At 32.0% G+C, this 24,819-nt stretch overlaps 2 protein-coding genes across 6 annotated transcripts; one reads left to right on the top strand and one right to left on the bottom strand.

Annotated features, from left to right (window-relative positions):
- Nucleotides 1-71: 71 nt before the first annotated feature.
- On the top strand, nucleotides 72-1,770 carry LOC105151588 (calcium load-activated calcium channel). 2 transcript variants are annotated; one of them, XM_087416618.1, is made up of 5 exons: nucleotides 72-405; nucleotides 509-586; nucleotides 663-982; nucleotides 1,071-1,125; nucleotides 1,201-1,770. In XM_087416618.1, the coding sequence occupies exons 1-5, from the start codon at nucleotides 345-347 to the stop codon at nucleotides 1,227-1,229; spliced, it is 543 nt and encodes a 180-aa protein (XP_087272744.1). In that variant the 5' UTR covers nucleotides 72-344; the 3' UTR covers nucleotides 1,230-1,770. The 2 variants fall into 2 exon arrangements, with proteins under 2 accessions (XP_087272744.1, XP_011063686.1); XM_011065384.2 differs by having other exon boundaries at nucleotides 73-405; nucleotides 1,071-1,770.
- PNUTS (Phosphatase 1 nuclear targeting subunit) lies at nucleotides 1,501-24,117 on the bottom strand. Of its 4 annotated transcripts, none has more exons than XM_087416446.1 (9): nucleotides 23,351-24,117; nucleotides 22,350-22,432; nucleotides 20,521-20,705; nucleotides 17,509-19,424; nucleotides 9,237-9,460; nucleotides 9,021-9,156; nucleotides 8,020-8,337; nucleotides 7,591-7,750; nucleotides 1,501-3,647 (listed from the first exon to the last, which is right to left on the bottom strand). In XM_087416446.1, exons 2-9 carry the CDS (start codon nucleotides 22,350-22,352, stop codon nucleotides 2,846-2,848), a joined length of 3,744 nt encoding a protein of 1,247 aa, XP_087272572.1. In that variant the 5' UTR covers nucleotides 22,353-22,432; nucleotides 23,351-24,117; the 3' UTR covers nucleotides 1,501-2,845. The 4 variants fall into 4 exon arrangements, with proteins under 4 accessions (XP_087272572.1, XP_087272575.1, XP_011063685.2 ...); XM_087416449.1 differs by having other exon boundaries at nucleotides 23,931-24,117; XM_011065383.2 differs by having other exon boundaries at nucleotides 23,608-24,116.
- Nucleotides 24,118-24,819: the final 702 nt, after the last annotated feature.

The raw sequence follows: 24,819 nt of genomic DNA, 5'->3' as shown, positions 1-24,819 counted from the left end.
TTATTAGGCTATATGTCAATGAGAAATAAGAGTTGGCAGAAGCCGACCAATGAGTTTATTGAACACAATACTGATGCGTTTCGGAACTCCTCAAAGAGAGACCACGTTTCACCTACCTGCTGCTGAATGATTGCACGTACCAAACGATACATGAATATACATTTTCGCCATGTCTGTAATTTAATACATTTATCTACGTTTATCCTTGTGTTTATTCGCCGACTTCGGTAATAAAAATACGATTCATTAAGAGGGAACTCTTCTAGTTGTCTCAAGCGGAATTATGAAGAGTAATCGCGTTGAACTGTACAAACTGTGATTAAAAAAAAAACGATTTTGCAAATATGTGGGCAGATACTATTTTAATTTTGTTTATCAGTATATGCACGGCGTTATTAGGCGAAGGTAAGAGTACAAATGCATCAATAAACATAGAGGAAGAAAAGTAAAATGGTATTTATTTCAATTCAACATGTGTTTACATTTATCGTTTCATTATGCCGTTTAGGGTTGACATGGTTGATGGTATACAGAACCGAAAAATATCAAAAATTGAAGGCCGAGGTTGAAAAGCAAAGCAAAAAGCGTGAGTTTTTCCTGAGTCTGCTCTGTACAACATAAAAATAATGACTATATTACACATGCTTGCTCTTATCTTTTAGTGGAGAAAAGAAAAGAGGCACATGGTGATTCTTTAGACAGACAACAAAAGAAAAAAATTGAACGGGAAGAGGAGAGGTTGAAGAACAACAATCGAGACCTGTCTCTTGTGAAGATGAAGTCTATGTTCGCGATTGGGTTTGCGTTTACGGCGTTATTAAGTATGTTCAATAACATATTTGATGGGCGAGTGGTTGCCAGATTACCGTTTGTCCCGATCAGCTGGATACAAGGCTTGTCGCATAGAAATCTCCCGGGCGATGATTACACGGAGTGCTCGTTCATATTTTTGTACATATTATGTACAATGAGTATTAGACAGGTAAGTCCGGCTTGTCTCAATTGCGTACAAGTGCAAATATCTTTTTGGTACTTCTCTCTTTCTCTCTCTTTCTCTCTCTCATTTCTAGAACATCCAGAAAATGCTTGGCTTCGCGCCATCCCGAACTGCGAGCAAACAGAGCGGTAGTATCTTTGGACCTCCACCTCAGCAATTTAAATAAATTTAAATTTAATAAATTGTTACTGGTATTTTTACAGAGATCTCTTTTATACATCTTATTGTGTGATTCTGAGAATTTATTTGTATCTAATCTTCACATGCTACTTCCTGCATTGAATTATATTTAAATGTCTTTGGATTTCCTACAATTTCTAATCTTTGAATATAAAATAACTTACCTTTGCGCTTATTGAAAAATATGTTAAAATCTGTTAAATTGACGAATTTAATAGACTAAAATAGAATTGTGGTACAAGATATCTTGAGGTACCGTTACTTTAGTGAGTATATGTTATATATAATTTAGGATATTTTTAATTCACAAAATTATTGGACAATTTTAAAAAATAATTGTGACTTATGTATTTTCTTTAAGCTTATACAACATTATGTACAAACGTAATGTTCAACCATATACAAAAAAGTGTAATTAATCATCTTACAAGGTAAAAAATTTGCAATTGGGCTACCATGATGATTTAGATTACATAGAATTATTACATGATTTTGTACATCAAACTCGAGAAAATTAATTCAAATAATATCAGATCGATTATAACTTTAAAGGCATGTACATATGATTCCCATTAAATATTACTGTCCTGGTCTTTTCATTGTTACACAATTAGTTATAAACCTAACAGTCTATTATATAGAGAATGGTCTGCTTATATGTATACATAATGCAAACATATTTACAAAGAATCTACACATAAAAATTATTATTCTATTATGCTAAAATATATGAACTTGTCCTCATTTTTTATTAAACTTTCGCTTCTAGTAGGACGCAGCACCACGTTCCAAAGTGTGAGCTTGTCACATTGAAATTCCTATTCCATTAGGAATTATTATCGAATATTATTATTGACATTGCTTCTATCTCAGAATTTCGATTATTTTAAGCACGAAGTGATGGTAACGTACAGTGTGAGTCTAAAAAAATTTCAAGAATGTGTGTAGAATACTTTAGCTGTCACATTAATATAATTCAACTTTTTTTATAATTTTTTTAATCGTATTTGAAAACTATATTAAATAATCTCGACAATGGCCTCGTATAGGAAATACAAACATGAAAGGAAGATATTGAAAAGAAAGAATAGAAAAATCTCATACTCAAATGTCGATAGTATAATTCTAGAAATAAATCGTAAAAGAATTCAAAGAACTGAAAAAGGATTAATTTAACAATCTCTCAAATGTCTCTGCTGTCCAGCAGCCGATATGAATTTAGTATGGTTACAACTCAATTTTACAATGCGTTTGCAATCGACCATATCGAATGCTGTGACAACTTTATATCACATTCATTGAAATGTCATCATATTTACATAACTTTTGAACGCATCGAGTATTATTAGATAGAAATAGTATTCATATGTAGTCAGACTGCTCTTTAAAAAAAATTGCACATTAATCACTTAATGATCACTTTGGGAATTGCCGCGCATTGTTCGCGTATGCACTCGAATCTGCTCTCCAAACAAATTGTCATCGATACGAGTCCCATGGTAAATCATAATATGAATATATCATTAAAACGCTGCCAAGTAATCCTAACTCCTCTTCTGCTTCGTCACTTTTTGAGTACCTCCAATTGAAGACATTTTTTCAATATCACTCAGTCAATATTAAATCACTAGTATCCAATTTAATTATCACACTATTTCAGTTTCACTTTTAAAACGGCGGACAGTTTACACCAGGATGAAGGTATTGGCATTTATCACCGACTCGACAAAAACCGTTTTTCGAAAATTGTCTACATACCGGTGGCTGTTTTCCACTTCCTCGCCATCCACCTCCGCCAACACCTCTCCAACCACCTCTAACAGGTCCACGATACCCCCAGCCAGGGCCACCTCTACCTCTGTTGTGCATATGAGCGCCTCTCGGACCTGGAAAGTTAGGTCCAGGAGGACCATACATCGGTCCGGGCGGACCTTGAAAGTTATTATATCCCATGTCATCTGGGCACATCATGCCATAGCCCTCTTGATTATACATGGGTGGTGGTCCCATCATTCCCGGTGGTACCATGGGAGCACCCTCCATCCCCTGATTAAAACCACCCGACATGTTTGTCATCGGGTTTATATTAACGTCTGGCACGAGAACTTTGCCATCGCCTGTTCTCCAACCACCACCAGTGGCTGGCATTGGTCCCGCCATCTCTTGAGTCATGGGAGCCATGTGCGTGGGAGGCATCATCTGTTGCGGCATTTGCGGCATGGGACCCATTGTCGATTGAGGTCCCATAGGTGTCATCATGTTCTGTTGATTGTGCGGATACGTCGTCGGATAATGGAACGTTGTTACAGTCGACGGTTGCGGTGGTTGTGGTTTAGGTTCCGGCCATGGTACTGCTGTGAAGTCCTTCTCGCTCTCCTTGTTACCCGTGAGATCTTCTAATGGTATTATTTTAGGATCGGTCAGTAGGTGGTGCCGTTCTTCATCAGGTTCGGCCGCAGAATCTGGAATCCTATAATACAAAAATGATCAGAATTGAAAATTTCCAACTAACTGATTGAAAATTTGAATATATGCTACATTGGATGTATTCAGATGCGCAATCACTCACTGAGTGCTCAGGAAGCTCTTTCATTAATCTATTTTAGGATCTAACAGAATATGCCAATCAGATGAAAGAGCACACTGAGCAGTACAGTAAGCGCATCTGAAAGCGCCTATTCTGTGTAAGACGTTTTTACATCTGTGATAGTTTTGTAAAAACATATTTTTTTTTTCATTACGTAAAATTCATCAATTTATTTTTGTGTAAATAGTAATAATAAAATGGACTAGAACAAGTGTAATCTAGATGTAATTTAGATTTGTAGAAACTAAAATTATAAAAAAAGCTGTAGGAATCAACGTAGTTAACAATGCGATTATATATATTATGTTTATTACAATTCTTACATAATTAAAATGTAGCAATATATAATAATTAAACGTTTCATCTTTGAGTCATCCTCAGTAAAACGCCTTCTAAAGGTAATAAAATAAGTGTAGCATTTCCATACTCCATACATATTGTATGAGTTATCTAACAATTTCCTGATTCATTGGAATCAGAAACTGTAAACAATATAATGTATATTGTCACATACAATATGATGAAAGACTCATAAATTTATAACAGACATTCGCCACGAACTCCCACAATCGAATAATGAATTTTTGTATAGAAACGATGATCAAACATTAATAAAAAATGTGAATAATAACAAATTTTTTTTTAAATAATTTATAATAGTTATGTAAAAATTGTAGTGAGGCAAGTCCTGCTATGTCCATTTCTAATGTAAAATTGCAAATAAATGTTGTCGTATTAGATTAAAATCACGCAGGGACTTGTCAAGACTTTTGTTAAAAAATATAAAATATTTAGCTGCTATTGAAAACCACAAAATACGCAAAATCTAGATTTTCGGTATCTATCTGTAAGTTAAGAACATTATATTATTGTTTAATGTGTATTATTTTTAACATAAGTCGCGTGCGCGCGCGCTTATTAAAATACTTTCAATATCCAAAATTTTCACATCTTCCCGATGAAATTCATGATTGGTGTTCAGCAGACTCAATTGTTGCGAAGTGGATCCATGAGCGCTCACTGCTATTGGTGTATTCTTTTATATGTGATCTACAATGAGCAGTAATAGTAAAGAAAATTAAAAAGTAGGTTTAGAAATCGACCAATCATATTATCCTCATAACTATGATTGGTTGATTTCTATTCTATAGAGCCTCCTCTTTAATCCATTACTGCTACTATCTATTGTAGACTACGTATTAGATCATTCAATAGCAGCAAACATTCACGGATCCACTCCGCAACAGTTGAATCCGCTGTACCATTGGAAGCATTCAGAACAACCGCTCACTGAGCGTTCAGTGAGCTCTTTCGTCTAATTAGCATATTTCATTAGATTCTAAAATATAGACCAATCAGAGCTCACTAAGCGCTCAGCGAACGGTGATCATTCTGAACGGACCAAATAAGCGCATTTAGCAGACTTAACAGTTGAGTGAGCGCTCGCTATTATTGGTGTATTCTTTTAGCTCATCCAATCAGAATTTTAGATTTAGAAAAATACATCAATAGCAGCGAGCGTTCACTCAACTGTGGAGTCTGTTAAATGTGAATTGTAACGCATTCTATGTTTCATTATAATTCGAATGTGAAAAATATTTCTTTTAATATAGTTAAAATGTTCTGAAATTCGAGTTTGTAATTTTCTATCTGTTTAATTCACGTAAGACGCATTACAATCACTACAATTTATGCGATAAATAACGTTGCTTTTAGAGGAATCTGGAAGTCTTTATGCACCTTAATAAATTTATCTAATTTATTGAAACTGTAAAAAGACATTTTTGTATGTACATTATAATGTCACTAAATTTGTTGGAAATATTTTTAATGTATGGTACAGTGAATTAGTTTTAGATTTACTATTGCTAGCCTTCCTTTGTCGTACAAAGCAGAATGTTAAAAAAGTGTCGATTTTGACCCCCAAGATACACCTGAATAGATCTTGGAAAATTATTGTTTGAGTTCTCAGAAAATAGGAAATAATAATCGTTTGTCCGGGAAATGAAGGTGGGAACATTGCTAGAACGGCTTAAATATATAGTAAAAAATGACATTATTCAACATATACAGTTAAAAAATATTGATTTTAGCTAGAAACGTATAAATACATTCTTCATATAAAAATTACGGACTTTAATATTATCCAGGATGGTGTTAATGTCAATTGCATTCGAGCCAATTGCGAATAAGATAATCACAGTGCTGGACAAAAAAATAAAAAAACTGCGCAGAAATTGCTGTGATTGGTAAATTGGGCAATTACTACAGTGTGCAAGTAAACCATTCCCTCCAAGATGCACCAGGTGGAGGTACGGTCCGCCTAATATTCCTTGATATAGATCACGACTCCACAGTTCATCACTTCTGTAATATTTAGCGACTCCAAACTTTCTCTGTTATGAATGCATATGTGCATACTTAAATATGTATTTAATATGCCTCGATATATAACAAATTTAGAGACAAGCAATTTCAACAACAAAAATATTGCGATAGAATATTTTAATTACTAGAGCAAAAAGAAAGAATGATAAATATGAAAACGATTGGAACTATTATTAGTGAAGTATCCATTGCTGAGCCAATTATCTTATTTTGTGTATTATATGATGAAATCGCAAATATAGAAGGAGCAATGTAAAGCTATCAATAAAGGTTTTTGAGTATTATTTTTTATTATTTTATTTATTTAAGTCATTTTAGCAATATTCCCACTATTTCCCGGGCAAATAATTGTTATTTCTAAAGACCCAAACGATAATTTTTCAAGATTTATCCAGGTATACCTTGGGGGCCAAAAAATCAATACTTTTTTATTAATCCTCCTTTATTACTAACCAAACATTTTAATTATTCAAAAATTGTGTCAAAAATAAAATTAATCGAGTTATCATTTTCTAACAAAATACTAATTATAAATTCCAAATTCCTCTGCTGGAACATTGGATGCGAAAGCAAAAATGCTTTTTTATAATTTTAGTTTCAATATTGAGGAGTTCTTATTACTTATTATTGTTTATTAGTTTTATATTGGGTCATCTAAAAAGTATCCGCGATTTTTTGTCACTAGATGGTGTTGATGGTCAACACATCTAGTGACAAAAAACCGCGGATACTTTTTAGATGACCCAATAGATTATATATTCCTTTATTACTGCTCGCTTGTTTACGAGGTTAAGCAGTTAATCCTAGCCCTGCATTAAACTTATGAGATTTATTCTTTTCTTCTAGATCCTTTGGCTCAATAAACATATAGCCCTAAGATTTGTATTTTTTTTTTACACGCGAGCATAGAACAGTGAAGAATTTAAGGTCATATACATTCTGTAAGAAGGCCAATTTCAGTTTCTTTCTTCCCATTACATTGTCCTGATTGGCTTGTTTCATTAATCGGATTGTCGGCAGCCCTTTACCATCTAATGGGAGCTCAGATGCCTGCTCCAATCAATTTTGATGATTTTTTTATTCACGGAAAAGAAAACTATAACAGTCTGATCAGCCGGACAACACTTCTAATCTCCCAGCTTTGTCAGACTATCCGCTCTCTCATTTCCGAGTATGACCTAATGTTCAAGGATCTACACTAGAGTAATGTTTTTCGTATCGTCTAGTTTGGCTAGTGTTGTATGCAGTTCCAAACTACAGAGATTCTGTACTACGATTCTATAGAAGCATACTTTTAACAGCTACTGTGCTATTTGAGCAGATATAGATATGGTTTCTACTTCTACTGTTTAGTATTTTTGTACAACAAATATGTTGTAAAATAAAAATATATTTCATTTCGTTGTCGTTAAATATCAACGAAATTATTATTACGTACATGCTTCGATTAAAATAAAGGGCTTGTAGAATGCCCTTCTCGCGAGCATATTGAATATCCTTCTCTTTGCTATCCTTCCCGGGATCCACTAACGGAGGAGGTAGATCAATCGGAATTAAAGGTTTCCATCTTGTTCTCTCTTCCATTAAATCTTCATTATCTAATAACACAAAAAATTTTATATATTATATTCTCTCTCTCTCTCTCTCTCTCTCTCTCTCTCTGTGTGTGTGTATGTGTGCGTGGGTGGGTGGGTGGGTGTGTGTGTACACATATACATACACACATAATCATGCATGAAATATAAATAATTGAAATAAATAACTATAAAATAATTTTTGAGTATATTATTGTACTTTATATAAACACAAATAATTAATGATGTAATTGTAGTTAAAAGAATTATATTATTATTTTACGAATACGTACTTAATTTTCGGGCCATCTGGAATGCTTCCCTCTCATTTTGTTTTTCCATCTGTTTCATGTCGGTAAATGTCTTCGTTACGTTAACTCTTTCCGTTTCATCCAATTCGAAATAACGTATGGATTCTAGATCTGTCTTCCATTTCAAAACCTTTTTCGGCCCTTTACGCTTTTGAAGCAACAGAACGCTTTTAAGTCCATCTACATATCGTATTTCGGGATAGGAACTATCCTTCTTAATCGAATCCGAAACTACCGAAGACGCATCTTCTGGTGATTCTACATCTTTCATTTCTTCCACATCATCCTCAGGCGTCGGTGCTATAATAAAACAAATATATATTAATTATTATTTAGACAATTTTACTTTATTTTAACATGATAATACAGAAGAATCATTTGTAATATGTTAAGGAGTATTATAATAATAACATTAATTGTTAATGTATAAAAAATATTAAATTATATATGTAAATAAAATAAAACCATATAATTATATAATTTTTTATGTTTAGTTGCAATTTAATTTTTTAACGAAAATATTTTTCGCTACTTATGTCCACATTTATTTTAATTTCTCAACTAATAGCGTTTCCATGGCTTGTAATAGTAGGCGTACCGTATTTCCGCGATTACGCGGTGTAGTGCAAGTTTTATGCACGAAGTGCGATTTTGCCTCTATACCGTCTCAACGGGACGGTATGGAGCTAATGTGCTATTTAAAATTTGAAAATGAAAGTTAACCGATAGTAGGATTTTAGCGCATAATGAAGTAGTGTATATCATATGGTGTGCCTTCCAATGCAGTGCAGAGCTTATATGCAACTAGTGCGGTGTAAGACTATACCTAGTGCATTCTAAAGGAAAATAACTATACGCTATCTTTATTTCGTTTTAGTTCTAAGAATTAGAAAAAGATGAAGAGCGAGTTAAACTGAGATTGAAGTTAATCTACATTGGTAGAAATAAGCATTAACAAATTAAAATAATGATAAAATACGTACTGTTACTTCCAATATCATCATCGTCTCTATTGTCTTTCTCTTCATCAAGCATCAGATCTTTCTTCGATTCTTCTTCGCCATTTTCTCTTTCCCTTTGATCTTTATCTTCATCTATTTCCAGCGTATCCTGATAGAACTGTAAAAAAATGCAGTTATTACGTAATGAATTCATACAACTATATAATAATGTTATATCCAACTCTATATCCGGCATACCTTAAAATTAGGTTTGAGAGCGACCGGCGATTTCTCTTCAATATTTGAAGGCGAAGACGGTGGCGTGTTCTCGCGATTATCGGAATTAACAATTTCTTGTTTCTTAGTTTCTGATGGCCCATCTTTCGTGATCGAAGCTCTCCGTTTACGTTTCCTCGGTTCCTTGCTTTTGGTAGACGCAGTGAGAGCATCCATGAACATGTCGCTTTCTTGTAGCATCATCGCTGAAAACAGAAAAAAATTTGAGAATTATCGTTAATGATGAGAAAACAACAATTATCGAATCTGCAACTTCTCTCTCTCTCTCTCTCTCTGTCAGCAAAAAAATATTTTGCAAAATTTAATTTCAACTTGGCTGTTCCAATATCTGAAATTGAAAGCAATTGAGAAACGTAAATACGAAAATTTGCAGTGTCCACGACATTAAAGCCGAATAATAAATATTTAAAATTTCAAGATTTTCTAAAAGAAATAAGAGAGCTGGAGCACATACTGGAAATTCTGCTTAAAAAACGATTCTGAAAAACAGCGACATATTTTATCGTACTATAATATAAAAATTTATAAATATGCAACGTTTTTACTAACATAGGCATAATTCCATAAAGAAACTCTGACACCAAGGTGATAAAACGAATAAATACAGATGCTGTTTCTATTCCATTTCTGAACTCTCAATTCTGATTATTCTTGTCTCGTTAAATAATTCTTTTTGTCAATTTTTTCAATAATTTCGATTCACTATTTCAAAAAATATATTTATATAAACTATGCTCATCATATTTTCTAAATTCACATCTGAAATTATGCCTGAACAGTAAGAAATACTTGTATATACAATTACATCAAATATATTTTCAAGCTGCAATCTTATATATTTAATTGTTTCTGTAAATGGATTTGTGATTTGCAAAAATTGTTAAATATATGTAAAAATATTATGCCAATCGCAAGTCGCAAAGTCACGATTTATTCATTGCTTTAATAGTATTCGGTATTCGGCATTCGGTATCTGAAAAAAATAAAAAAATGTTTCCCATTTTTCAGCAGCTGCAAATAAAATATCAGTTCTTTAATGTCAGGAAATACTTTTCATAATGAAAATTAACGATAACTTGTTTGCCGAAATGAGTTTGGCTTCAATTCTGCTCAATATGTCCTGTAAGAGAAAAGATATAAATTTAAACTAATAGTATACTTTTTGAAAGAATTTCTTACATTGTTTCACATATATATATTAGTTATATAAATAATATAAAAAGAATTAAGAAACAAATTAGACAATAATAATGATGTTATTATATTTCTAGGTCGTAAGTGATATACGAGCCGTAAAAAATAGAATGTGTGTGCAACATAAACGTAAATTAGAGTATAACGATTTTGAAGGAAAAATAATTATGCATCCAATACGTTATATATTATTATAAATATTTATTGAGAGAGTTCTTATACTTTTTAAAAATAAATTATTGAATTTATTAAAGCTTTTTTAACTTGTAATATTTTAATATTTATTTAATATCTATTTTTGAGAGAAAATAACAAGTGTTTCTTTACAAATTTTATTTTTATTAAATTGGATAAAATATATTCAAGATTACTTTTTATGTTACACATCATACTATAATAATAGAAATAAAAAATAAATTTTGATATATCGAATAAAATCAACAATATCTTAACAATGTTATGCGTATATTTATGTTTTAATAATAAATTTCTGTAATTTAATTTAACATTATTATATAAAGAAATTTTAAAATTAAGGTAATAACGATTTACAAAAAAATATATATTTCTTTAAATCACTTTATAATTACAACGCTGAAAAGTGTAAGATAAATATTAGGTATTATTTCACATGATTATTAAATTAAACAATAAATATCAAAGAAGAGCCAATAAAAACTGGCTCGGATTTTTTTTTTTGAGTATTAATAACTTTACTTAATTAAATATTTGAAGACTTTTTCTGTAAAACACTAGAACGCATACAATTATATATACATATTTCAATTCGAATTCTCTTCAGTGCAAAAATTTCCGTGAAATTGTTGGTGAACAGTAAACAGTATAAATTATTCGATCGTTATGAAAGTTATGAACGGATTATGTGATGGATTTATTATCAACAAATTCATAATGATTTCTATGCTGACTCTTATTGATGCTCTTCTTTGATATCTATTATTTAATTTAATTCAATACTTAATTTTTATTAAACTGTTCAATATATTTCTTTGATACACATTCTTTATAAAATGAATTTTTATATTTATTCTTACTGCACATAAAAATCATACAAAATAGAGATAACAATTGCGATTACGTATATTCATAATAAAAAATTCATAAGCAAAAAGATGAAAATTTGTAATAATTGTATTTAAATTACAGTTGTCTTTACAATATAAGTCTATTTATTATGGAAACAAATTTAAGTCGCTTCAATAAAATCTGGACTATTACAAATTGTAAAAATGATATCCCAAGTAATACACAGCACTTACAAAGCGTTAAAAAAGCGCATATAATCACTTAACAAAGCGCTAAAAAAGCGCATATAATCATTTTTTTAGCGCTTTGTAAGCACTGCTGTGCTACTTGGGATTTCTATATATACATATACATGAAAAAGTGCTATTACATACATAAATATTATGTTAATATGATTAAGAAAGATATTCATTTATCATTTTTATTTTTTTTTTAAATCGCAATTTAATATAAGGAGTAATCTTAGAGAAATGTATCATAACACACTAAAGCATATAAATTTATTATTAATCATATGCATCAATTTATTATCATTTATATGTATAAGTTTATCATCCTTTATATGCATAAATTTATCATCCTTCATATGGATAAATATTTTCATCATATAGAATTGCTGTCTCATGTTACAATACAAAAAGGCTTTAACATACTACAAACAAAATAGGATTTGTATTAAACTAGTTTTTTAATATTTTAAAGGATACAGTGTAGAGTAATACTACCAATATTTGGATATTATCTCCAGATATTCTTATTAAATCCACAAATTCGAATAACGAATAGAATAACTGAGTTATATCTCAAATATTAGAGAGTATACACTGACAATACTGAAATAAAAAGCACAACAGAAATTAACATAAAAATTAAGGAGAATATAGGTTGTGTTATGAAGGAATTTTTTTATTTCCACATAGATCTATAATAAAAAAGAAAAAAACCATGACATTTATCTGCTCTCTAAACAGAGTTTCTTCGAATAGTGTTGTGCATTAAGGTATTCTCGATGCTATCCACGATCTTTAAATACCTCATTGCGTCATATCGATTAAAAATTATGCGAAAGTTCACAATATTGCAAGAATTGAAATTCATTCGTGCATATAACAATAATATAAACGATTCTAATCGCCCATCTAAGAAACTAGTAGTTTTCTATGTATGTATATATGTATGTGTATATATACACACACACACATATATACATACATAAGAAATAAATCGTTACAATTCTCATGCTTTTAGTTAAATTAATATGAAACTATATAAACATTTATCCCGTTTTATTTATTTATTATTCATTTTGTATATTTAATATTATTATATATAAACGTATATTTTTTACACTTGTAACAATTTGAAACTAAATTATACATTAAAAATATCTACTTAAATTGCGATCGAAATTTTACTGCATCTAAAAACAATTTTGAATGTACACTTGAAACGGTATTATTTGTATAAGAATAACAACTAATGTGCTATTAAATAACAGTAAATATTATTCTGTTTGCACAATAGAAGTTTTTTTTATCGAAGAAACGTTTCAGCATATTCCAAAGATAAATTTAAGCGGGCATTCTAAAAAAGCACAATCATTCTGTCAACAATGTCAAGCTTTTTAATCCATAATTTCAATACAATACTAATTAAATCGGCGCATATTACAGCTCCGAAATGAATTCGAGATTATCTTATTTATTTGTACATTTAATAGGATTTAATATTTATTGCCTATTAATTTTAAACATTAGTCTAATAATTTACAATATGGCAATGTGTGTATGTCAATGTGTATAAAAAGAAACAATAAAAATATTCTATCTGATTGTATGCAAATATGCTGTAAATATTTTGTTTGTAAAACCATTCAGTCAAAGTATATCAATCGAAGATATGTATTTGATGGAAAATGATTCTTGTTTTTTTATAAATTAAAAAGCACAAAATTTGAATAAATTTTCCACTGATTCCAAGTTTTTAAACGCGCTAGGATAAAAATCGATAATTAGATGTTGCCATGATCATGTCTTTTTTACTTCCTCTTTTATATATTATTTAATTAAAAATAGAATATCTTTCTATATATATGCGTGTATAAAAATATCACAAAATATATATACTTGTGAGGATCGTAGAAAACGCTTCCGCATTCTCTCAAATACGATCGCTAATCGTATGATAATCATGTTAACAGTCAATTAATTATGTATTGATAAATCAAGAAAAATTATTATCCGAGCGCAATTATGCATATATTTGTACTCTTTTGGATAGAATAGTTTTTCCGTTTCCACAAATTTCATGGAGCGGTGGACGCCGCGCAAGGAGGAATCAAGTACGGCGCGGGTCGATGTGCGTCGAACAGTTAGTAGATATGGATCCCGTAGCGCGGTATACGTCAGCCAACGGCAGCACACGCATGGATAATGAACCACGTGCGTCGACGTGGAGACGGTCGCAAAAACATCGGTCTCTGCGATAGCGTATCTCTCGCGAAAGCGCGATTTCGTTCGAACTTACGCACGGTGTCGCGCGTAAGTCCCACGTAAGTCGGTCCCAAACCCGGGACAGAACTCGAACGCTGAAATCGTCGCGATACAACAAAATTTCATCGTCGACACGTGGGCTGGAACACGTGGTTCGTCTCACGAACCTCGTTGCACCCCGTCCTCTCGATGCGCCGAGCTTTCCCGTCCACACGAGGTAATTTTTCAAAAATCAAATTTTACGTAATTTTTCTGAGACGCGCAATGAAATTGTCGTCACACCAAAATTTGCGATGAAGCGCGAATCTCGTCATTGACGCCATGCGACACGGATACAAAAAAAGCCGTGTTATAAAACTTTCTTTCGTTTTACACGTGCTTCGTTGTACGTTTATCCGTTGAAGCGAATGCGATTATCACGAATAATTTGGAAAAGAATAATTATTTCCTGACAATTTTTAGAATTATGAAGAATTTCTTAACAATATCATTTTCCATCAAATGCAAATAAACTGTAAAAGAATTCTATATAGATACACGCTTGAGCTGCAAATTTTGGAGCGCGATCTATCTTGGCCTTTTATCTTTTCTCTTTTTCTCTTTTCTACGATCCCTGTCTTTTTCAATCCAGTTTAACTACATGAACAATTAGTAAAGAAGCGCCATGCCGACGATGTCGGTGATTGTAAAGGGGGCCCTGCTGATCCTTCTAGAGAGGCCTTCTTGCTCGAAGACGTCGAATATGCAGCTTGAAAATTCGTGCACTTTCAGTGCTACTTTCAATCCATCGGTCCACCGCATTATTCAACGTTGCTTCATGATATTTTCTTTAATTCTTCACCAGTCTCTCTTCTTTTTCTCAGTCACACTCTCAATCGTTCTTTTCTTACACTTTCTCTCTCTCTCTCTCTCTCTCTCTCTCTCTCTCTCTCTCTCTCTCTATCTCACAAAATAAAAGATGTTTCATCACTTTTTCTTCTTGCACATCTATTAAAGGTGTTGAATCACTTGCCCTACGCAAATTTCAATTCTCTCTGATAAATTCACAGATTTGTATACATATGGAAAAATTATGACATTATCCGCCGATATCTCTTGGACAAAATTCATGTTTCGTTGGCAAACAAATATATATCCCAGTAAGCAACTATTCACAAACTGTTAACAGAATGTAAATTCGTTCAGGCAGTAAATTCGTTTAAAAAATGTAAATTCGGTATATCAATATTTGTATTACGCTCATATTCTGCTTGCAAAGTGTGTCAACATAACTTGGCAGTTCAACTTCCACTTTCGGAAATCTGCACCAAACTTGCGTGCAAATACCCGATTGTGTAAACAAATTCTTAATTATATTTTTTGTGACATTCGATATAACATATTCTGTATAAATTTTGTAATCTTCCTATTTGCCAATTAACGCTTTGCAAAATCTGTTAAAGTACACTTAGCTGGGATATACTCGACGACTAATGGAACCATCTTCATGTAAATAAAAGAAATTTTCATTAAACGCAATACTGTAATCCGAGAAACGTTAACATAATCCTCCTCCCAAAAATCGAATAATTTAATAATAATAAAGCAATATTTACGTTATATTTTTGCGTGTTAAGAATCAATGAGAGGATGGAAATCTGGATGGGCTCGCGATACATACGATTACTCGTTATCAAAAAGCAATGCACAATTGCTCGTACAGCAAGCAAGATGTGTAGTATTGCAAAAACCGACGAGTTAAATATTTCTAGATTTCTGATAAATTTATTCAAATGTTTAAAAAGGGTGTACATGTACAAAGGAAGAAATATATATGAATAGACAAGACTTGTTGCCTTACCTAGTAAAAGATTAGAATTAGGAAGACTATTCCAGTGTGATGCCTTCGTATTGTTGCCTCACTCATATATCGAAGATTAAAACACATGCCCAGTGCCCACCATCAAAATAGAACACTTTTTTTTTTATATTCTCTTGTTCTCTCAACGGAGAAATTATGTGTCTTACTTCGAAATAATTAAATTGCTTATAAAATATATACTTTTTCAATCGCGTGAATATTGGAAAAATCGCGTTTTAATGAATATTTTATCGATTACCTGCTAAATCGAAGATTCTTAATATATGAAAAAGTTCGTAGTCGAATTTGGTGTCAATCCTAATGGCTTCGTTCTTCTAACAAGAGATGTTAATTTTCTGTGATCCGCACAGAACACACAACAACAGCCGTTAATTCTCCATACTGCATGATGAATAAATCATTACGGCTTATTATATCTTCTATGACACGCTAATAATAATTTTTTGGGGAAAATAGAGAAAGGGTATACTATTAAGAAATATTACGCTATGATATGCCTGAAAGAAACAGTAGTTAAAGGTACACAAAAAATGTTCGATGTAACATTAAAACAGAGAAACCATCAGTAATATTCGCAATATGTAAAAATATCGCGTTAAATAATACCGGATCTCGTTGTTTGTCTTCAGCGGCCATCCATCTGCAAACTCAATATTACAGAGTTAGTAAGTATGTATAATGCAGTACGCCAATGTACAAAGCTTAAGCAGTCATTACAATTATTATTCTACCAAAATAGAACTTTGAGACTATACACGATATAAAAAACCCATTATATTTTGTTGTAAAAATGACAGATGATAAATTTGGTAAAGCAGTAATAAAATAACACATTTTATATTCTAAATAGAATATAAAAATACTATAAACATATAATTATATATTTAATTATTTATTTCGCGATTCCTCATTGAGAATTTTAATATATTATTGAGAATATATTTTAATGTAAATAAAATAAAAATTATAATATATGCATATAATTAAAAAATGATAAATTTGGAAATATATATAAAATATGTTAATAAGTTACATATTTATAAAATACATGTTTATAAAATAAAACAAAATTTATATAACATTGTTTAAATATAAATACAAATTCTTTTAATAAATTATAACATATATATATATATATATATATATATATATATATATACATACACACATATACATATAATATATATTTTATACTCTATTCTATACTTCTTTTTTGCTATTTTTACTAGGCTATTGATAAATTTTTTCAATCAATAAAATATTAAGAGATTTTAAAAATATATATATTTTTTCTTTTTGTACACATTTTTTCTGTATTTATTATTTCTGTATTTATTATTTCCTTAAAATTTATATTAATAATTCAATATATAATAAAAATGTTTCTAAGATTTTAATTATATTTCCGATATTCATATCGAATAAAACTTAAAAGTTTAATCTTATATAGTGTATATAGAGTAAAATTTCTAATAATTAAAAATTTAATCTATAGACTGCTTTATCTAAGGACATTAGCATATATTTACATTTAAATTAATATAAAAGTATCAGTATTTCAAAACAAAATTATGACAAAAATCATATATTAATAAAGAAATTTTATACACAGTTTGTAATAGGATACCAATATACTTACGTTTAGGTTTTGGTGGAATCAGCTTAATTCCTCCCTTCTTCTCCTCACTTGGTGGAGTTGTTGGTGAATCCAATGATACCTTCATACGTCTCTCCACTAATGGAACGTCTCTCATGGGCGATGGCCTCTTCAAAGGTAATTTCGGAGGTAGAATCTTCTTATCAACAACAGGAGCCACTTTCTTCGATCTAGGTGGTGGTGGTTTTACTTCTTCTTCTAGACCCGTAGATCTGAATTTAGAATTAAACGTCTTCACAGTCTTCGGTCGCGTCCCTGAATCCTGGCTACTTTTTCTATTCTCAATGGAAATAGATATATTCTTTTTTTCGGTTATAATTTGCTTTGTCGCAATGACATCTTTCTTCGAATCTGTCTTTTCTTTATTTTCTTTCGAGCTATCGCGCGATTCAGTTGAAGCCTTCCTTGTATCGCCTGATTTTTCATCTTCTGTTCGCTTCTTTGGTATCTTACCCATCTTAGAACTCAAGGCTACACCCTGTACCTTCTCCAAAGTCGCCTTGTCCTTTTCAGCTTGATCCTTTTTCTGCTTCTCTTTTTCCTTATCCCGTTCCTTATCCCGCTCCGATTTATTCCTATTTGAGCTATGCTTGCTGGACGAGCTAGAGTGATGTTTATCCTTATCCTTGGAAGACCTATCTTTGCTAGAGCTGGAGCTTTTAGAACTACTACTACTACTACTACTAGAACCTGAACGGTGACTACTAGATTTATGGGATGTAGAACTGTTACGATGTGCACTGGAACTCGTGCCATGCTTAGAACTTTTAGATGATGACGATAACGAAGAGGAAGATGAGCCATGATGATGGCTGCTACTTTTCTTATCAGAACTACTACTAGATTTTTTATCATCTTTTTTATGAGAGTCCCTATTTTCTTTGTCACTAGATTTACCGCTATCACTACTAACAATGTCTTTAGAGTCTTTAATGTCTTTGTTTTTAACACCTTCAGTATCCTCATTATCTTTAGAACTAACTAGAGTTTGTTTCACTTCACTAGGAACGTGTCCCGAATCATCTGATTGTACAACATCTACTACATCGTCTCGAACGATAGTCGCACTGCCATTTTCTTCTGTCTCGTCTAATTCTTCCGAGTCTGCCTTAACTTCTTTAACGTTTAAGACTTGTTCACTATCCGTACTCGTACTAGTTGTATTTAGGGCGTTATTTATATTTGCGGCATCTGTCTCTACCTTCGTGAGAACCTGATTGCCATCGCGAATAGTAATCTTATAAACAGGCAGTGGTGCTGTCGAAGACGTCGTTGTCGACGTTTGTACAACAACGAAGGATTGTTTTTTACATTGTTGTTGTGTTACTTGCGGTTGTACTTGCGTTTGCTGAACCTTGCCAACAATTTGTACCACTTGCGGTTGTAGCCTTTCCTGCAGTTGTTGTTGCTTCTCTGAATCTTGTTGATTTATTGGAATACTCACAGTAGATTGAGTAGATTGTTGTTCAAGCTTCAAGTCCTGAACGTGAATAGTTGCAGTTTCAGTGATATTTACAATTTGCGGAGTGTTCGCAGAGTACTGCAACTGCTGTTGTTGTTGTGATGATGAAGGAGTAGCGGTTTGAGCAATAGTAGCATTCGATTGTACTGGAACCGTCATTATTTGAGCCGGCACCGAATTCGGCGCCGCTTCTCCCTTTACAATTTTCAGCCACTGCTCTACAAGTCGACTAGCCAATGTCCGAACACCTTGATGACTACCTTCCTTCGACAAACCCTTGATTAACTTTGGACAATTGTTACTCTTCAACCGCTCAATATCTACTGGACAAAGTAGTAGAAGCTCGAGAAGTTCTTGAATGAGAGCCCAATTCTTGGCAAGAATGCCATCAGTGAGCCATGTGTGAATGAGATTCCATCCTCCAGCGCTCATAAATCTGTAAAAGAAGGAAGTGTAAAATGTAAAATAATCTATTACCTTATACTATCTATATATAATATAAATAATATAATATATTATCTTAATAAATAATATATTATCTTAAATTATATACTCTATTTTAAATTCTAATTTTCTAATACTATTTAAAATTTCAATATTTTGAAGAATAGGTATAGCTGCGTTCAGCAGGAAAAGCAGTTTTACAATTGTTGTAAAATTCTTTAATATGACTGATTTTGCTCTTAATTTCTCACTTGATCTAAATATAATAACCAATCATATTCAAAAATTTTACAACAATTACAAAGTTGCTTTTTCTGATGAACACAGCCAAAGCCGTTATTAGATTTCAGTATTCATATTCAGTATTCAGTTGCAAAGTTGCTTTTTCTGATGAACACGGTCAAAGCTGTTAGTATTCAGTATGAATATTACGAGTGGTGGGGAGATGGATCAGATTCAATTGTTGCGGAATGGATCCGTTGCTATTCTTTTAGATCATCCAATAGCAGCGAGCACTCACGATTTGCTCCGCAACAGTTAAATCTACTGAACGCGATCAAGTTATTTTGTCACCCCTTCTATCCCCTCCATCCCTTCACCACTTGCAGAATTCATATAATACATCTGAAATCTGGAAATCGATACATAACGATTTCACAAATATTAAAAATAATTCATATATATAAATAACAAAAGATAATTACATAATTACATTTTTAAAGTTTTTAAATTATTATTCTTCTATAAAAACTTTTAACAATAATATATCAGATCTGTATTCCGATAACATAAATTATGAAATTCTAAATGAGTTTTGATATATTGAAATGTAAGGCCCGTATCAGTAAAAACGGTACACGATAAGCACCGTCTAATGGTTCTGAGCCTTTCACAAATTTCTCTTGCATGTTTATAGTATTTTTTTCACACAAACATACGAATTATATATACTTGTGTATCTCAACATGCTGAATAATAATTTCTTTCTTATTTTAATTACTAATTTAAAATATAATAAAATATGATATAATCAAGTGTGTAAAATTAAATGTTAATATTATACATATAGATTTTATTTAAGTACTTACTGGCTAAGCAAGTCCGTATTAGTCGTTTTTAATATTTGTATGTAAATGCATTTTGAAACAAGCTTCTTAGAAAATTTTGTCATTAAATTAGCTAATCGATGAACTTCTTCTCTACTCTTAATACCTCCTGTTGAGCCCAATAAAACGCTAAGACATTTGAGTAACGATAGAGGATCTATACGTGGCTGAAATACAAATTTAAAAAGAAAAACATTAATATATATGTATTTATAAAAACAAAAATTATAAAAAATAAAAGATATACAAAGTACTTATTTAAATCTTAAGAAAAACTTAAGTTTTCAGCCATGGAGACACATTTTTTATTATAAAGCTTGAATAAAAGTTTTAGGTGAAGATTTAAAATAAACATAAATTTTTTACTATTTCTTATCCAAAAAATAAATTCTTTTATCACATAAGAAAGGATCGGGAACAATTGAAGATTATAGACATTTCAGACTATTCTAATAGTCTGATATAAATATGTGAACAATTAGCTTACAATGCAGTATTAAATTTATGATTTATTATTGTAAAGATATTTCATTTAAAAAAGTAAATATTTATAATTTATTATATATATGTTGTAAAACTGTATTTTGTTTTCCATGATTAACATTCACAGATAACAAGACAATATAAGAAGACAATATCAAATAACAATAATGGAAGTTTTAAATAAAAATCAAATAATCATTGTATATAATTTTTCTTGTAGACATATATCAATATATCTATGAAATATCGAAATAATTAATCATAAAATTAACAATGTAAGTCAATCAAATCTGAATTTTGAAAGTCCAAATTTCCACAAGACAGTCAGTCTTTAATATTATCTTGTGATTTTTATAAGTTATAAAAAAAGTACTTTGAACTCAATCCTCATAAAGATATTTTAAATGTGTTAAATAAAAGTCATTAACTTAATAGATTGGCCAATGGCCAATTTTACATTATTTATTACAGTACAGAACTATGTTTTCGCGATATGATTATATTAATATTTCAAAAAAATATTAGTGGACAAATCACAAATAAATTTCATTAATAATTAATATTCATATATATATATATATATATGTCATTGCTATAAAATAATCTTTTTATATATAGATTTCTGTATTACCTGAGCAAAATATTCGGAAAATATATTTCTCTATATTTGATCTAAATATAAAAATTAAAATAAATTCCAGATATTCAGAGATTATTTAATTCATGTGCCGATAAGATAATTAAATAATAAAACAATAAGATAAAAAACACATTTTAATAAATAAAATTGGCTTTTAATGTATATATATATATATATATTTATATTTATATTTAAAAAAAATATATTTTTAATATATTTTAAATATAAATTAAATAAATTTAAATAATTCACAAATTTTTTCTTTGATTTAAAAGTAACCTTCACCTCTTTCTTTTGTACATTGTTAAATTATAAAGATAAATTTTTATGAAAATCATACATAAAATCAATCTTTTTATCGCGTATTTTATGTTACACAAAAAAAAGTAAATAAAAAATAAAAAAATAATCTCTTCCATTTGTCTACCATTATAGTCAGATACGAAATTTATATTATACACCCACAAGCAATGACAAATTGAATAATTTCATACGTCGGTAAATGCGCCAAGGTTTCGTAACGGAAAAAGTAGAATACGAGGTCGAGAGAGGGGCAAAAGGTTATTGATCCTTCGTGGTTTGCCGAGCTAAGTGGCGCCATCTCTCCTGAATTATGCGTTTGTCAGATAATTCATCACGTTCGTGATAAAAGTAAAAAAAAAAGGTATATTATGTATGCCATACTCACCATTTTGCTGATATTCAAGACGTTCTAACGCATTTTCATTACACTGGACGTGAATCGATCCTCAAAATCATCCGCGCGCGCGTCTGCAATGAAACGTAAAATACTTTTATAATTACATCCGGCGGCTCGAGCAAGAAGCGACGCACTCATCACGCCATATTGTAGAATACATGTTCTCGCAAGTTCGCTCAAAACGTAAACCGGCCGACCGGCAAACGTATCGCGGGATTTCGATCCAATTCGTCGCTCGATTGTCAGAATTCTGTTCGAGATCAAGCTTCCGTTATTATTTCGTCTACGAAAATTAGAACCGCGTATCGCGCAATAAAGATAGACGCCATAACGAGGACGTCGGACATTTCGTTGTAAGAGCAATTCCCCGACGAAGTTCTCGCATCTGACCTATTTATCGCTCAATAAGGTTTAGGATTACGTAATTTACCATATGTCATTCTCTATCGCTCTAAAATAGATACGTTAGCGAGAATTGTAAAAGCTCGTTAAAAATGCTTCAAAGACGTAGATGAGGATAAAACGAGGTGCTGCTGATCCGCAACGGTAATTCTCACACGACTAGCTCGGCCGCTCAATGCGCAGCCGCGAGCCGCCCTGACGCAGAGACCCCGTTCACCCGCCGCGTGAGCGACCAATCGAAATCGCGAACGCCCCTCCACCGCCCAGCCAACACCCGTGCTTTTGTCACTCGTCGCTGTGACGAATCTCTCTCCCTCCCCCCGCCCCTCCAAAGTTCTATTCAATCTATTTATATAACACAAAAAACGATCTGGAGTCCATAGTTCTCGCATTAGTATCTAAAAGGAAAAGAGGTTCAGCACTTTTTTTTTCTTTTGCTATTTTGACACTCGTTTAATAGGAAAACTTAACGATATTCTGGCACGATCAGATTATGACACTTGCAAAGACGTTCTTCTCGCAAACCCTCTTAGCTCAATACCCAAATCACGAATGCGATTACGTCACCAATAGTCGACATGATTCACCTTCGGTCGAATGATAACGCTGTCTCTTATCACGTCGTCGAACATCCGTATAATGCCACGATTACGCGAGACATAACTTAGAAGTCTTACAACCATCAGAAATTGATTGGATATCTCGATATCACTCTGCCTTTACTAAAGTATCATCTCGACACTTTTGGTGGAAATTGTAATGCTAATTATAATCTCTTTGTCTTTGGCTTTTCTTTTTTTTTTTTGTTTGTTCTATATGCTGGAGAATAGAAATAGCCACTCACATTGATTAAAATTAAATCCTTTTTATGGAAAATAAATATTCACGACTGATGCAAGAAACCATATTCTGAATATATCCTAATATGGAGTAGGTATCCTGATAATAAGAATGCCGCCAGCTGCTCGTGCGGATTCTTCCTGTTTGCATCCACGGACGCTACGCGACCCTCATACGTAATCCGCGCACGCCCCGCCGTCCATTTTCCATCTGCAATTAAATGTCGTCTAGAATCCGTCGCCGTTACCATGCACACGTGTCCGTTCGTTATTTCGCCTTCGCCGCTATATATAATTAGACTTTGACAACTTTTAAGACGCTCCTCACCTGACTGCGTAAAACCGCCGCAATCAACGAACAAGGCGGAAATGCCCGTTGCCCGGCTACATTCTTCCATCAGCTAGTCAAATTATGACTTCGGATGCGCATTCAATATGCGCATTTCATACGTTAACTTTTGTACCATAGCATAAAAATAAATTGTTTGCGATTCTGTTCAATGAGCAACATCAAACCGGGATAAGTTACGTTAGTACTATATAAATTCTATTTAGAATTTGTATTGACTCGATTACATCGACATACGTTAACCGGAAAGACGACGCGTTTATGCCTTTGTGGCATTTATGGTTCGTATTGCGTTCTAGTCACAAATGGTTTGTTTCTGTTCCTGCACTAGATTGCACTAGCACTCTCTTTCTCACTTTAAACAAACATATACCTTATATCAACCATATACCTATCTTACTTCAAGTTTCGAAAGTGTACACTAGTTCAGCCACAGAAATAGATCTAAGGCTGAGTTTTCACTTGACGCTACGACGCTCATTTTCAGCGCCAAGTGGAAGCCTAGCTTAAAGTGGCTAAATGAGTATGATTGGTTGTTACTTAGAATCGGACGGAATCAGACGCATTGAAGAATGAGATTGAAGAGTGTAAGAGGCTCCGCACAATAAAACTGTGCATTCCACAATACATGATTTCTGATAGGTTGAAATTCTCTATTGTCTGTTCCCTGTTCTTTTTATTGTGTGGAGATTAAGTAAGATTGAAGTTTGACCAATCAGAACAAAAGAAGCCAAAATTTCTTTGTCCTCATTGGTGAAATTTCAATCTTTGATCTTTAATCTTCAATGCAAGTCTGATTTCGGCCTTATAGATCCAACCAATCACATTCAATCGCTTCGTGAGCAGGCTAGCAGCTTTGTCTGGCTTG

This window comes from Acromyrmex echinatior, chromosome 2, assembly GCF_024713525.1.
Source record: "Acromyrmex echinatior isolate Ae372 chromosome 2, ASM2471352v2, whole genome shotgun sequence".
Taxonomy (NCBI): Eukaryota; Metazoa; Arthropoda; class Insecta; order Hymenoptera; family Formicidae; genus Acromyrmex; species Acromyrmex echinatior.
The sequence above is the reverse complement of the archived record's forward strand: the minus strand, read 5'-3'. Positions and strand labels throughout refer to the sequence as shown.

Excerpts from the sequence above, each read along its gene's own strand:
- LOC105151588 (XM_011065384.2), top strand. The coding sequence starts at position 345 with ATGTGGGCAGATACTATTTTAATTTTGTTTATCAGTATATGCACGGCG. Across the intron at positions 587-662 it reads TGAAAAGCAAAGCAAAAAGC|TGGAGAAAAGAAAAGAGGCA; the intron begins GTGAGTTTTTCC and ends CTTATCTTTTAG. Across the intron at positions 983-1,070 it reads GTACAATGAGTATTAGACAG|AACATCCAGAAAATGCTTGG; the intron begins GTAAGTCCGGCT and ends TCTCATTTCTAG.
- PNUTS (XM_087416446.1), bottom strand. Across the intron at positions 9,157-9,236 it reads CTCTCAAACCTAATTTTAAG|TTCTATCAGGATACGCTGGA; the intron begins GTATGCCGGATA and ends ATTTTTTTACAG. Across the intron at positions 8,338-9,020 it reads TGATGATATTGGAAGTAACA|CACCGACGCCTGAGGATGAT; the intron begins GTACGTATTTTA and ends GTTTTATTATAG.